We start from the raw sequence: 13,009 nt of genomic DNA on the forward strand, positions 1-13,009 counted from the left end.
TATATATATATATATATATATATATATATATATATATATATATATATATATATATATATATATATATAGGCCCTTTTCCACCAGAAACGACTTAGCCCAGCCAGACACCACTCCTGGTTTGAAGGGGTTTCCATCAGGATCTTCCCAAGTACACACATTTTTAGCAGCTTCTCTGTTAGGAGTCTGATAGTTGGGCTGAAAATGTGACACGTTTCGGCCTTAATTCAGCGCCACAGAGACCAACTCCCAACCTGCCATCTTTAAAACCCAGCTGTGACTGTGGATAACAACTTTGGGTATCATCGGGTCGTGTGTGTCGGAAACAAATGACTTCTGCCGCCTTGCTGTGGCAACTCAGTTCCAATGGAAACCACACAAACCAGGTAGTGCAATGTCTGCTGAAATGGGGTATGGCTTCGTAGGGCCACATAACGCCTTTGACCAACCAGACCTTCTAGAAATAATAACAATTTACCCAGAAATATGGGTTTAAAGAAGCAGTTACTTGATGACATGGCATGTTAACATGGACTAAAACTAAACATTTGGGCCACTCTGGTCCTAATTTTCCTGAAGTGACCAAATACTGAGTGTGTTTCTGGTTTTAGAGCCAATTTTTTCCACAGTGACTGCATAAGTGATAATGGTGCAAGGGAAGCATGTTTCATGTACAACCAAGGAGAAGTTCTTTAGGTAGACAGAGACCAATACGCTAGATGTCGTAAAGTGAATTCATATTAATAGAACTCAAACTTAGGTCATCCCAGGTTTCCCTCTCAGTTGCTCCATGTGATTTATTAAAATGCAGCTGGATTCTCTTCATTATCCTAACAAACCATTTAAAGTCAGATAATGGGACCTGTAACGAAAGATTATAAACTATAATTTATTGTAGGTATACAACTCATATTTAGAATATTTATCTTACCTGCCATGGAGAAATTTAGAGCTCTCCATCTATTTACATTCAATTTGGTTCACCGGTGGGTCTAGATAAACTTTATTCAGGTCTATTAAACACTAAGGAAGGAAACTTGTTTGCCTTTGGAATAGAAAGGCTCAAAGGTTGCAGAGGTGCATTGCTGGAGGCAACGCGTCAGACTGAAACTGGTTTCATGCTCGCATTGCGTCTGCTGATGTAGGTGAAATTTGCTCCGGCACTCGAGGCTGTGGTTACTCCATCTCGTTGTAGTTTCTCTTCTGTGTTTGCAGCACAGACTCACTGAGAAACTGAAGAAATCTGGAAATGCATAATTACAAACCGACCAAGCACAAGGGAGTTCTTCTGTGTAACTGCGCTGCAAGCAGCGGTACATCTCAGGCCTCCACATGGAGCATTTTACTGGCGTCAGCTGCACCGGCCTTTCCATGTGCAGATGTTGCACAAGTATAAATCTAACTTTAGACCAATTTAGTAATTACCTGAGAAATTTGAAAAGTAATCATTAATCTGTTTGGCTAAAAGTTTAAAGCCAACCACTTAACTAACAATTGGGAGAGCCCTGCCCAGTTCCAGTTCAGGTTTCCACCGAACCAAATGTTTATCAATCCCAAATGTTCCCAGAGCTTCAAACAAGTCGCCTCACTCAACCATATCAAATGCCAGCTATTGGAGAATCAATTTCTGCTACTGTCCATGTTTATCATCCATGTTTAGAAAGCGGTGTATGTCATCAGACGAGCAGTATCCTCGTATAAAACCAACCTGATCAGAGTGAACTGAAGAACTCCATCCAGGAGATTTGGAGACACTTTGAAATTATTCTAACGAATATTTGTGTCAGGGGAACCGAACAATAATTCTTACAATCTTCCAAATGTACACAATTTTCACATTCTGTGTCAAAGTTGGTGGAAGAATAAACTTCTCCAAAGCGTCTAAGTTATTGTTTGAAAAACCTGTAAAACAACATGAATTTGATCTGAAGCGGCACACATGACTGTTCAAACTGTTCACTAGTACAAACAGCACTGATCTTGATGTTAGGGGGTTATCTTTCTGCAAAATCTGGGTTTATATGTAACATTATGGGGTTTGTGTTTTAGTCCAAGATCCAAACTGCCTTTTCCTGCTTTTATTTTGAAATGCAAGAAAACAAAATTTTCTCATTTGTGGCTTTTAACCAACACAAAGGTTCTGCAATCAGGTTTTTATCTTCTTTGCTTCTCACAAAATGATGTTAAACTGTGTGATGACAGAGGAGTGACTGTCCCATGTAGAGATTACAGCATGGGAATAACTAAATCCTGATGATTGGAATCAAACCCAGGATGAATTTCAAATGAAAATGTGATTTTTGTGATATTTGCACAAGTTCAATATTTTCTCTAAACTTTCCTCCTGTGTTGCAGGGTTGGTGTGGATCCAGATCAAGACCTGCAGCCCACTGGAGACAGCTTCCAGGTCTTGCAGGGGGTGAGGATCTCACGTTTAGTACTGCTTTCACTGCAGAAGCTGTTCTACTTCTGCTATTTTATGTCGATGTGGTTTAAAGTCAGCAGCTTTATAAACACGCAGAGTTTGTCAAGAAAAAACTCCCTCAAAGCCTCAGAATGCCAAATACAATCAAGGTTGAAGACTCCTGTTCTCAGCTGCATTAGAATAGTTTTTATTTAGAAATCTGGTTCAATCTTTAAGCTTAAACACTTTTTTTTTTTTTTTAATACTTCTAATTTTTTTTAATGTTTCAATGTATCTATAGAGCACTTGAAATCACCTTGTTGTTGAATGGTGCTATACAAATAAATACCATGCATTTTGTTTAAAAAAAAAAAAATCAGATTAGCCCTACAAGAACCTAAAACTTTGTTTATTTATAAAATGTTGGGAGTCTGTGTGAAAATGTAGATAAAATTAAACCTTACTGCTTTGCTTCAGACCATTTAAAATGAGTTTGGCCCAGAGAAGGTGGTGGCATTTCTGATCATGGTTACAAACGTTTTCTTTGCATGGTGGAGCTTTAACCTGCATCTGTGGATTTCTGTGTTCACAGATAGTAATTTCCACAAGTTTTCATTTATTTCCAGTAGAGAATTGTATCTGTTTTTAACCCTTAAAGATCTGGCCCATGAAGAAATTATTAGAAAGACACATTAATTTTAACATGTGGGGTCTTCATCTCCTCCTTTAACAAAATGTTTAAAAAATATTTTTTTTAAAAGAAATTTACCATTTATCACCATCTTCAAAGTGTCCAGAATTGTTTGTTGTAAAATTTTTCATTAAATTTTCTATTTTTAGACTAAGTTTGTCACAGATTGATAAACTTCTGTAAATAAATAAAATGAGTTGATAAATTAATAAATTAGTAGTGAAATGCTCGTCCAGTTGTTTAGTTTGTGCCAATTACTTTTCCAGCCTCCAGTTCCAGTTTTTATTTAAATGCGTCGCTGTGATTGAATTCAAAATGAGCTCATATTTTCTATAAAAAAAAATTGTCTCTGATTTCTTTTTTATGTTTTTGGGGACTGAATACCAATTTGGATTTTCACATAATATATTATTTATATTTTACATATCCCAACTATTTTAGAATCAGAGTTGTACATAACTGTGGGACGCGATATGCTTAAACTTATTTGCCAGTAATGTTGCGTTTGCATTGTTCACTCTTCTCCAACCTGAAGCCATGACCCAGATTGTGCTCTGCAAGTGCATGCCGACATAAAGCTTTGACTTAAGATCTTATCTTTAGGTGGGAGTGTATCTCTTTTTCAAATACCCCATTTTGCGTTTTGTTAACCTTCAACCTGCACGGAAAGTTTCAGTACACGTTTGATGTTTTTAAGGGAAATTTTGCAGAATTATCTGTGATGACTTTCAGAGACAGAATATGGGTTTAAAAACCCAACATAATGCTGTTTTTACTTCCTAACAGACACATATGGCTGCAGGGTTACAGTTCAACTTGATTAATTTTTAATTGCGAACCTTATAACCGTGCTGGACATGCGGTTAGACTGGAAAAGGAGTTGAGGACAAAGTTAAAGATAAACAGTTAAAAGTGCTGCATGTTCATAAATGTATTTCTTACTTCCAAAGACTTCGTCGAAATGATGTGTTCTGGATTTATAACGAGAGAAATCACTCCTCCAAATGTGAGGAATCAAATCAGCAAGGAGGGAATTAACAATGAATTAGTTGTGGTGGATCCGTAACAAGAAAATGTTTTTTTATTTGTTTCTGCAGGATGGCAGCCAAGCTGAAGGTCAAAGTAAAACCAAGCAGGAGAGTGCTTGGCTCTTCAGACTGTGGTACAGCTTTGATCACAAGTATCCTCTTTGTCTCCTGCTTCAGAAACAAACGTGCATCTTTTGTGTTTGACCAAGTGGAGTTCTCTGAGGTATTTTCAGTCAGGATGATTGTGTGGTTGCCTGTTTTTTTTTGTGTGTGTGTTTATCATAATTATTTATTTATTTGTTTATTCTGGATAATCCTGGCTTTGGAAACAGATTACAAAACATGAATCTAGAAAAAGATTTGCTTTTGTCGTTCAGTTTGGCTGCAACAGGAGACTTAAGTTAATGTGTTTAGCAGCTCATCCTCCCATTTCCTTCACCCTCCCCGTCTCTGCTGACCGATTGTCACCCCAGGTGGTTGATTGTGTTGCTGCGTTGTGGCGGAGCAGTTGTGTTTAGCAGTCGAAGCTTTCTCCCTGGCAACGCATGCCGTGCGCAGCTCAGGAAGAGCGGGGCTGATTTCTCTCACTTTGCAGCACAACGTATCTGACCTGGCGCTTTAGCTCTTTCTACGACTGCTGATTGCACGTTTGACGCAGGAAGCCTTGGAACACTTGAAATCTTTGCGTCCAGAACAGCCTGACTAATTACAAACAACACTGCTGGTTCCCTTTGCTGCTCCGCTGCCAAGCATCACAAATGATATTTTCTTCTTAGCAGCTCACAGACTCTCGCACAAATTTAACCCTTTCATGCATGAATTAATAAAAGGAAATAATGCAACATTTTTTAAATACAGTATTTTCCTTCTAAAGATATATACAATACTTTTTTGTTTCTTAGTAATATTTAGAATTTATCATGATTTATTTTAATGTATTAAAAAAATATCTAATCATACTATGTAAATCTTCTATTAAATACAGCTGTATCATTTTCTTTTTCTATTTATCACAAAGGCAAACTTCTAATTAATGATTACATTATGTTCAATAATATCATATATATATTTTCTCCAGTGAGTGGAAACGTGTTGGATGACCCTCTAACATCCACTGAAGTGCTTTATTATCAAAGCTATCATCCTTATTCATGAATATGCAAGGAAAAAAAAAAGCTTGTTAATGGGTGTCCACTATATGGCCACTGTGCATGAAAGGGTTAAACTCCACTAAGTCCTCTTGGTGGACGTCCTCAAAATTCAATAAGTGACTCGTGTTTAGAAAGATTTTCTGCTTCTATTAAAAATAAAAGAATACTTATAAATTCAGAGACATTTAAAGATTGTTATAACTTTATTATAGGTTGTGATGAGAACGATCTAACCAGCCTTCACTGACTGTTTGAGTTATTTTCCTTAATAACTTCTCAGTTATCTTAAACCAATTCTTACACACAGCGGTCCACCTCTTACCTCCACCCTGCCCGACTACTGTGGGCCGCTGGCCAGCTGTCTGACCAGTCCCCGGGCGTACGAGGTGAGTGTCCTCTTGTATAAACACAGAAATACACAAGATATTGACCCATGATGTGTAAAAGATCCATTATCAAGCTAAAGGAACTGGAAATTTTAGGTTGTTGTGGTCTGATTTCCAGAGGAGCGCTCAGGAGAGGGCCTACTGCATCAGTCTACTTAAAGCAAAGACGTTAAAGTGTTGCTTATTTCTACACTAAATCATTTCAAACAGCACTCTTGTAAAGTTTGTCAGTAATCCTTCAAAATGGCAAAAAAAAAAAGTTGATCTGAGTGCAAAGTGACACAGTAGTACTGACTTTCTGTCCCAGAAGGCTGGTTGATGGTGGTAGAAACCTCTTTATCAAATGAGGAGCAAAAGACAAACTGGTTTACCACGACGTTTGCTGTTGAGCGCTACCTGTAGACCGAAACAAAGTGCATCGTGTACCACACTTCATCTACCTCTTCTCCACCGCATTGTCTGCAAACTACTGTGCAAAGTGCAAACACACTGAGCAAAACAATACACAATGCAGTTTCGTGGAACGTGTTGAAGTAACTTATGATGTTTCTGTTGTTGCACTATGAGAGCTGGATCTGAGTCAAACTAGCACTTTTATCTTAGCAGTGCTCTCCACTTTGGTGATAAAAAAGCTGAATGTTAACCCAGTTCTGTCCATTTATTTATCCCAAACCTCTTCACCAAAGACCGTTGATGTTTTTAGAGGTGCTGTCGGATCCTGGTTGTCTTTAGATGAATGTTTTATTCCTTCCTCGCCATTTTGTTTTTGAAAATATACGGTGCCATTGCACACGTATGGTGCCTTTTATAGGGAGGGGGGCCGAGGTCTGCGAGGGGAGAGAGGAGGCGTGATGTACATGAACATACATGAAAACACAGCCAGACCAGCTGGTAAACATGAGGCTGGAGATCAGCACAGAGAGACGGCGCAACGTCATGCTATACCTCCACTTCTTCACGTGACGATTTAATGAATTTCTGCTTATTGACTCTTTAAAAACTAATCTCAAACCCTCCCCCAACCCCAACAAAAAGGAGAAAAATTGCTCACTTGCATGTGGTTGTGCAAGAATGTTTCTTTCCAACTTCACAGAAGAAATAAACACATTGATTGATTTGTTCCTCAGATATGAGGTCTCTCATGAGGACGTGCACATCGTATCAGAAGATAATGTGTGCAGTTTGGTGGTATGAACAGCAGGGTTGCACCCATGACAAACTTGCCAACTCTTCTCTGCCAGTGGTAAACAGTTTATATATTTTGTTTTGAGCTTCTGGTACCTCAGGTGCTGACAGTCAGGTGCCTGATCAGCCCCTGTGAGCTTGGACCCTCCAGCCGTCACTTAGCTTCTACTCCAAGCCTACCGTGTTTGACTGATCCAGGTTGGTGTGTATCAAAGTGCAACTTCAAGCTTCAGCAGGCTGGTTTCCAGGCGGCCTGCTGTGGCTGCCCTTCACCTGCAGCCCTGTTTGCACTAGTGGAGGAATGTTATGTTCAGATTCTGCTTACTGTCAGTAGATCACAGGGTCAAAGAGTTTTGATTGAGGCAGTGTGATGGTTGCATCTCCCTCACTGGAAAAAGACTTGGAGGAAGTCTCCAAGATGTCAAGATGAGATTCTGCAACCAGTGGAAATCCCATTTCTCTGCTCAGTCTGGGACTAATTTCTAACCTCCACGATGACGTGTTGGCCCCCACAGAGGGAAGTTTATGAGAATCTACCCCCAGAATCTGGGATCGGACAGGATAGAGTGTCTTTCACGGTCATGTTGATTATGCAATATTTCTCATGGGGCTGTGTGGGTTGTGTAATAGCTTTTTTTTTTTTTTTTTTTTTTATCCTAAAAGGGATATTGTGCAGTACTTTCGTGATTTCTGTTGTGTGCTTGGATTATAGATTACAGTGACTTAATATTGTGTTGTCTACTTATTGATTTTTGTAAAGGCAGCCAGTATAACAGCACCAAGACAAACTTCCCTGTGGGGAGAAAGTGCATTATTTTATATCTGAATGGCCTGACCGCAATACTCCCCAACCCTTGTGGGTTCAGTTTGAGCATGCTGTTGGTACCAAAGTGACCAACACAACTATATGGGCTGAATGCTGGCTTAAGAATGGGATGGCATCCCACAGCAGTGTGGCGAGCTGCATGAGGAGCAGGTACCAAGCTGTTCATGGTTGTTTCACATATTATCAAAGCGTCTGTTTTGTTAAACAGAGAAACTGTTAAATACCCAATGTATCTTGTTTCTTCAGACTTTAATCATCCAGACCTAGAAATGAAACCAAACTAGAGTCAGTAGCAGGATAAGCTGTTTGACAGAGAAGATTAGACGAGCTTTTCATGGATGTGACTCGCAGATTCAACCCTGCTGTTCATCCCTCAAACGCATGTTCCATCTCTGGTTCTGGCTCGCAGCACCAGATTGTTGTGGCAACACTAAATTACCAGAGTTTGCATAAGTTGGGAAAAGATTAACAAGGTTTATAAGAATAGGACAAGGGAATAAAAGAAGAACAAAGTTGCTCTATGGTTACAATCAGAGACGCTGCTCAGAAGTCTGTATCTGACCCAGTGGCGTTGCCGGGCCTGGGCATTCTCGGCTCGAGCCCCAAACCATTTTTCAGCCCAGAAGAAATAAACTTACATTAACTGAGTCTGCTTATGACATTAAACAAGAAGGTAGTTTTGTAATTTCCTGGCTTTAGGGAATGCAAGACAGCTACATCAATGTGACCAACCAGAGAAGAATTTTAGGGAAGGAGGGAATCCTCCAGCCCAGGTCCAGGAAACGCCTCTGATCTGACCAGACCTTTGAAGGGTCAGAGAAGAATCCTTGTAAAAATCAAGTCTTTGGGAAGGCTGACTCCGGGAAGATTATAGAAAGTTTTGTCATTCTTGGGATATCTTGAGATATGGTTCTCAGACATCATCACTGTCCATCTCCTGCTCAGACTCCATCCTGGAGTCAGTTTGCCCCAGACGGTTAATGTCGAGTTGCAGCACAACCAGAGCTCCCACACCGACGTGCAAGGACAGATTAATGATGCTAAGCATGTTCAAAGAGAGATACCAGTAGGAACAGATTACAAGAGAGAAGGCAAACTGTAAATTTTCCACTACAGAAATAAAAAATCAATCTAAGATATAAGAACAGTAAATACGTAATGGACTAAACACAAACACCCTTTCTGTCTATGCTAACTTGAGATAAAACCTCATCACATTTTGTACCTTGTTGTGTAAATGAAGCTGGGATGACTGCCTCTTCACGTACATCGTGCACTGTAAAACTTAATTAGCTTGAAAAATTTAATTTTTAAAGGAAGTGTCTGTTTATACTTGTAGATTGTTTTCCTCTTCCTGCGCTCTGGTCTGAGAAGTTGCCTCAGGATGATCTGTGTACACCATCAGCTTTTTGACTGAAGAGAACTGTAATATTGTTGAAGTACTTCCAATACTCGGCAGTAACCGTACGTCACAGCGAGCCGAGGCCTTCGTCAGCAGGGAAAATGGATGGTCGAGGAGCCTTTCTGCATTCAGCAGGCACAAAGGGCCCTTTTCAGTTCAATTCAATGATGACGACTGTTCAGACAGACACTGCGCACTGATATATTAAACACAAAAACACTCATTGAAGAAATGGTTACACTTGAATTCATTTGGGCAAATTCCCCTTCTTGTTTCATGCAAAAACCTTGTCGTGACAGCTTTTATTCACTGGGGGGGTTAGGTGTTTAAAATTGGATTTTTGCACTGCAAATTAAGAAGCAGTTGCCTCTTAGTTTGTTTTTAAAAAAAAACCCTTTACAGTCCTGTCTTCAGCACAACATAGAAAATGTTTCCTTCTCCCAGTTTGTGCTGACAGTTTGCCAGCATAAATCCGCCTGCCAGGCCAGTCATGAATTTAGGAAGCTGTTCGTATAATCAGGGCCTTCCAGAGCTCGGTGTTACCAAGTGGGAGAGACAGGATTAAATAAAGCTCATTGCCTGGTTTCTCTCTTTTTTAGGGATGATATGAAACAAGCAAATATAGATTTTTCCTCCTACTGAACTGAAAACACTAAAGTAAACATCTGGATGGCTGCAAACAGATTGTTTAAAAGCTATTAATTCATTCATAGCAGTAGAAATAGTCTGAGGAAAAGACTGAAGTGACAGTCTGTCATCTGTGGGATTGCTTTTAACCCACTTGTTTCAACTGAGGACTAATCTTTTTATAAAGGTCACAAATGTGTAGTTTCCTGTTCTAAAAAGGCAGAACAGTTTTGTAGACAAGTACTACTCAAACAGGAATCAAATGAACATTTGTTTGGGGCTATTTTCAGCCACATGTAAAGACTCTTTGTGCTCTAGCAACCACGGCAGGGAAGGTCACAAGATCTGGGATTTCAGTTCAACTAATGTGTTACCGGTCTAATTCATAGATATCATCTTTAACCTTAAAAAATGATTATTTTTTCCCCCCTGCCTGAAAAATCTCTTCATTGACCTGATGTCAGCTCATTCTGTTTTCCCCGAGGACATGACTGAATATCGACTCAGCCAGTCAATTAGAACTGCGAGAACCTCGTGTTTTAAAGCTATTTATGACTTCACCACAATGCGCTCTGGTTTCCTGTTGTTTGAGATTCACCTATAGCACAGACCTCTAAGTCAGAGTCTCCCTCCTTTCCCCTTCTGTAAATGATCTTTTAGGAGTTTTTACAGTGTAAATGTGAGTCTGTTCATTTTTTTTTGACACCTCATGCACGTGTGTCCGTGTTCGTACATCTGTGAAAGTGCCATTCCCGTGGTCTCCTTCCCTCTCCTTCTTGTTTTCTCTGGACTTGCTTTCAGAATCACGAGCAGCTGCGGGACCCCGACACTGACCTGATTCACAATGATGCCGACCTGACCTTCATGTTTGGTGACACTGCCATCACAGCCAATGGAGCATCCAGCAGCAGGGCAGATGCTGCTGGAGGGTTGGGCTGGAGTGCAAATGGAAAAAGAAGTGGCAGCACGTCAGAGGAGGCGCTGGAGCGTGAGCTGGACTCCCGCGAGCAGGAGCTGCTAAGCCGAGGCACTCGTCTGGTTTTTCCCATTGAGGATAATGTCTGACCTTGCTCCCCTCTACAACCACGCCAAGCCACCATTCTACATGACCTGATCCAGCTTCCTTCTCTCCTCTAGCCCCCCCCACAGCTTTGTCCACCTCAATGCAGGAAAAGTGCCCATTCCTTAGGAGATAAAGACAGATTGGAAAAAAGGAGGGGTGGGCTGAAGAGGAACACCCCAAAGAGCATTTAATCTTCATTACACAGAGGGAGTTTTTCGCCAAGAGGAAAAGTCCTCTGAAACAATTCATTTTGTTTTCAGATTGTTTCCACTGCTTAAAGAGGAGGTCAACCTTTAGGAAGGATCTGGGGACCAGACACCTATTTCAGATTCTGTCTGCACGTTTGAACAGATGGCACTGTGTGGTTACCCTGGTGTAGAGGAAAAGAAAAAAATAAGGAAAAAGTCACTCTGTCAATCATGTAATATGAGGTTTTGGTCTTCATAGTCCACCAGTCAGCACTGATAAAAGGCTAAAAGGCTTTAAAAAAAAAAAAAAAAAGAGAAAGATTTGTCTGGTAAATGTGTACCATTAACCTGAAGCAGCTAACAGGCCAGTGTTTGGGTCTTTGGTGAAGCATCTATACTACGGTTACAGTAGACTGTGAAGATATGAGACGCAAGGGGAACGGTGAATGCATTTCCTCTGCAGACACAGCAGTCTGTGATGGGTGAGAATGCAAGCATGTAAATAGCTGCAATGCTGAGCTTGTTCCTCTTTGGTTGAACTGCTCATTTCAGTGCATTACACCCAAATACCGCTACAGATAAAATCTGTGCATCTTGTCTTTGAACCGGTCTGTATCCCTCTATGTGTTTTGGACTTTTTTTTCCATTTCATTTTTTTTTTTTAATGACCTAAATAAGTACATTAATGTTTATGAGATCTACTGACAATCCCAGGATTTAAGAAAGGGCTGTGGTATATGCACTCTAATTTAAAAATTTACACAGTGAAGTAAAAAAAAAAAGAAAGAAAAACAGGCCTCCATTTTTTTTTTTTTTTGTATTGTCTACTAATATTTTTTAATTACTTTAAATGTAAACCTGCAGCAATTAGAAAATATTGATTTAACAAAGAACATACTCCTCCTCTTGGAGATGCTATTCATGGTAAATTGTGATCAAATGAATTATCACAGAAATGACTGACTTTATGAGCTAACTAATCCATTTCAACTTTAAGTGACTAATAAAGGTGCAGCATGTAAAAAAAAACAAAAAAAAGTCAACATTAATGACAGAAAAATATATAGCTTAAATCTGTGTTTCTACTGGTATCTAATCACTTTACTAAAGCCAGTAGTAAAGTGTTTTGTTGTGCAAGACATTCTCCATTTATATAATCTTTACATGGTTCCACACACACACATCCATGAATATTTGTGCCACCATTTTTTACTATGGTGTCCCTGAATGGACAAACTGTGTGAAATGAGACCCATCTGAGCTTTAAAACTGCAGCACCAGTTTTCTTTGGTTGCTAGTAGACTTTGTGGGATAATACCGCCCAATAACACAATAATAACGCCTTAAAAAAAGACAATAGGAGAAGACTGTAGAATAAACAGAAGTAGTTACCTGTAGTGCAGTCGTTATTGCACCTGAGGCCACTGGAAGAATTCTGGCCACTGACAGCCATGTACTTGGAAACAATTTTAAGTGATTTCTATGCCCATATTTACAACTAGATGTTAGTAATTATTACACACCTTACCTTTTTAAATCTGGTTATTGCACTGCAGTATATGGAAAGCTTCAAAGCAGTGTTATGATTGCCATGCAAATACCTTTTTTTCTTTTAACTTTAATCTTGAGTTACTAAACTTTGAGACATGACACCACTATCACCGAACACGACAGAGATTAAAAGAAGCGCTTGCATACAACCTCCAGGAGCCTTAAGTGTGTTTGTAGTTTATATGACCATATATATATATATATATATATATATATTTGTCAGATGACCGTTAGCTTAGCATAACAAAACATGACGTCTACGGGAAAGGAATTGCTTGCTAGCTAAACCATAGGTAACTGAATCCCCATACCAGCTCCTGTTAAGTTCATTAAACAGTTTGTCTGTCAAATGTTTTCACTCTTATAAAAATAACTAATCTGCATTCAGTCCCGCATCAAAGTGGGTCTGGGTCCAGTCAGCATTAATAGGAACACAATATACAAGTGCACATGCCAATTTTAGTTGTGTGTGTTGTAGTTGCTGCATCTTGCTTTTTTTTTTTTTTTTTT

The 13,009-nt window shown here is 39.5% G+C and overlaps 1 protein-coding gene across 1 annotated transcript in view; it reads left to right on the forward strand.

Moving 5' to 3' along the window:
- Positions 1–11,883, forward strand: part of slc9a7 (solute carrier family 9 member 7) — a 37,051-nt gene extending 25,168 nt beyond the window's left edge. Inside the window, exons 12-15 of the mRNA XM_079245756.1 lie at positions 2,353–2,416; positions 4,190–4,272; positions 5,552–5,657; positions 10,499–11,883. Coding sequence (XP_079101882.1) covers positions 2,353–2,416; positions 4,190–4,272; positions 5,552–5,657; positions 10,499–10,762 — 517 coding nt within the window. The 3' untranslated portion in view covers positions 10,763–11,883. The remainder of the gene's footprint in view (positions 1–2,352; positions 2,417–4,189; positions 4,273–5,551; positions 5,658–10,498) is intronic.
- The last annotated feature ends 1,126 nt before the right edge of the window (positions 11,884–13,009 follow it).

This window comes from Telmatherina bonti (genome assembly GCF_933228915.1).
Source record: "Telmatherina bonti genome assembly, chromosome: 8".
Taxonomy (NCBI): domain Eukaryota; kingdom Metazoa; phylum Chordata; class Actinopteri; order Atheriniformes; family Telmatherinidae; genus Telmatherina; species Telmatherina bonti.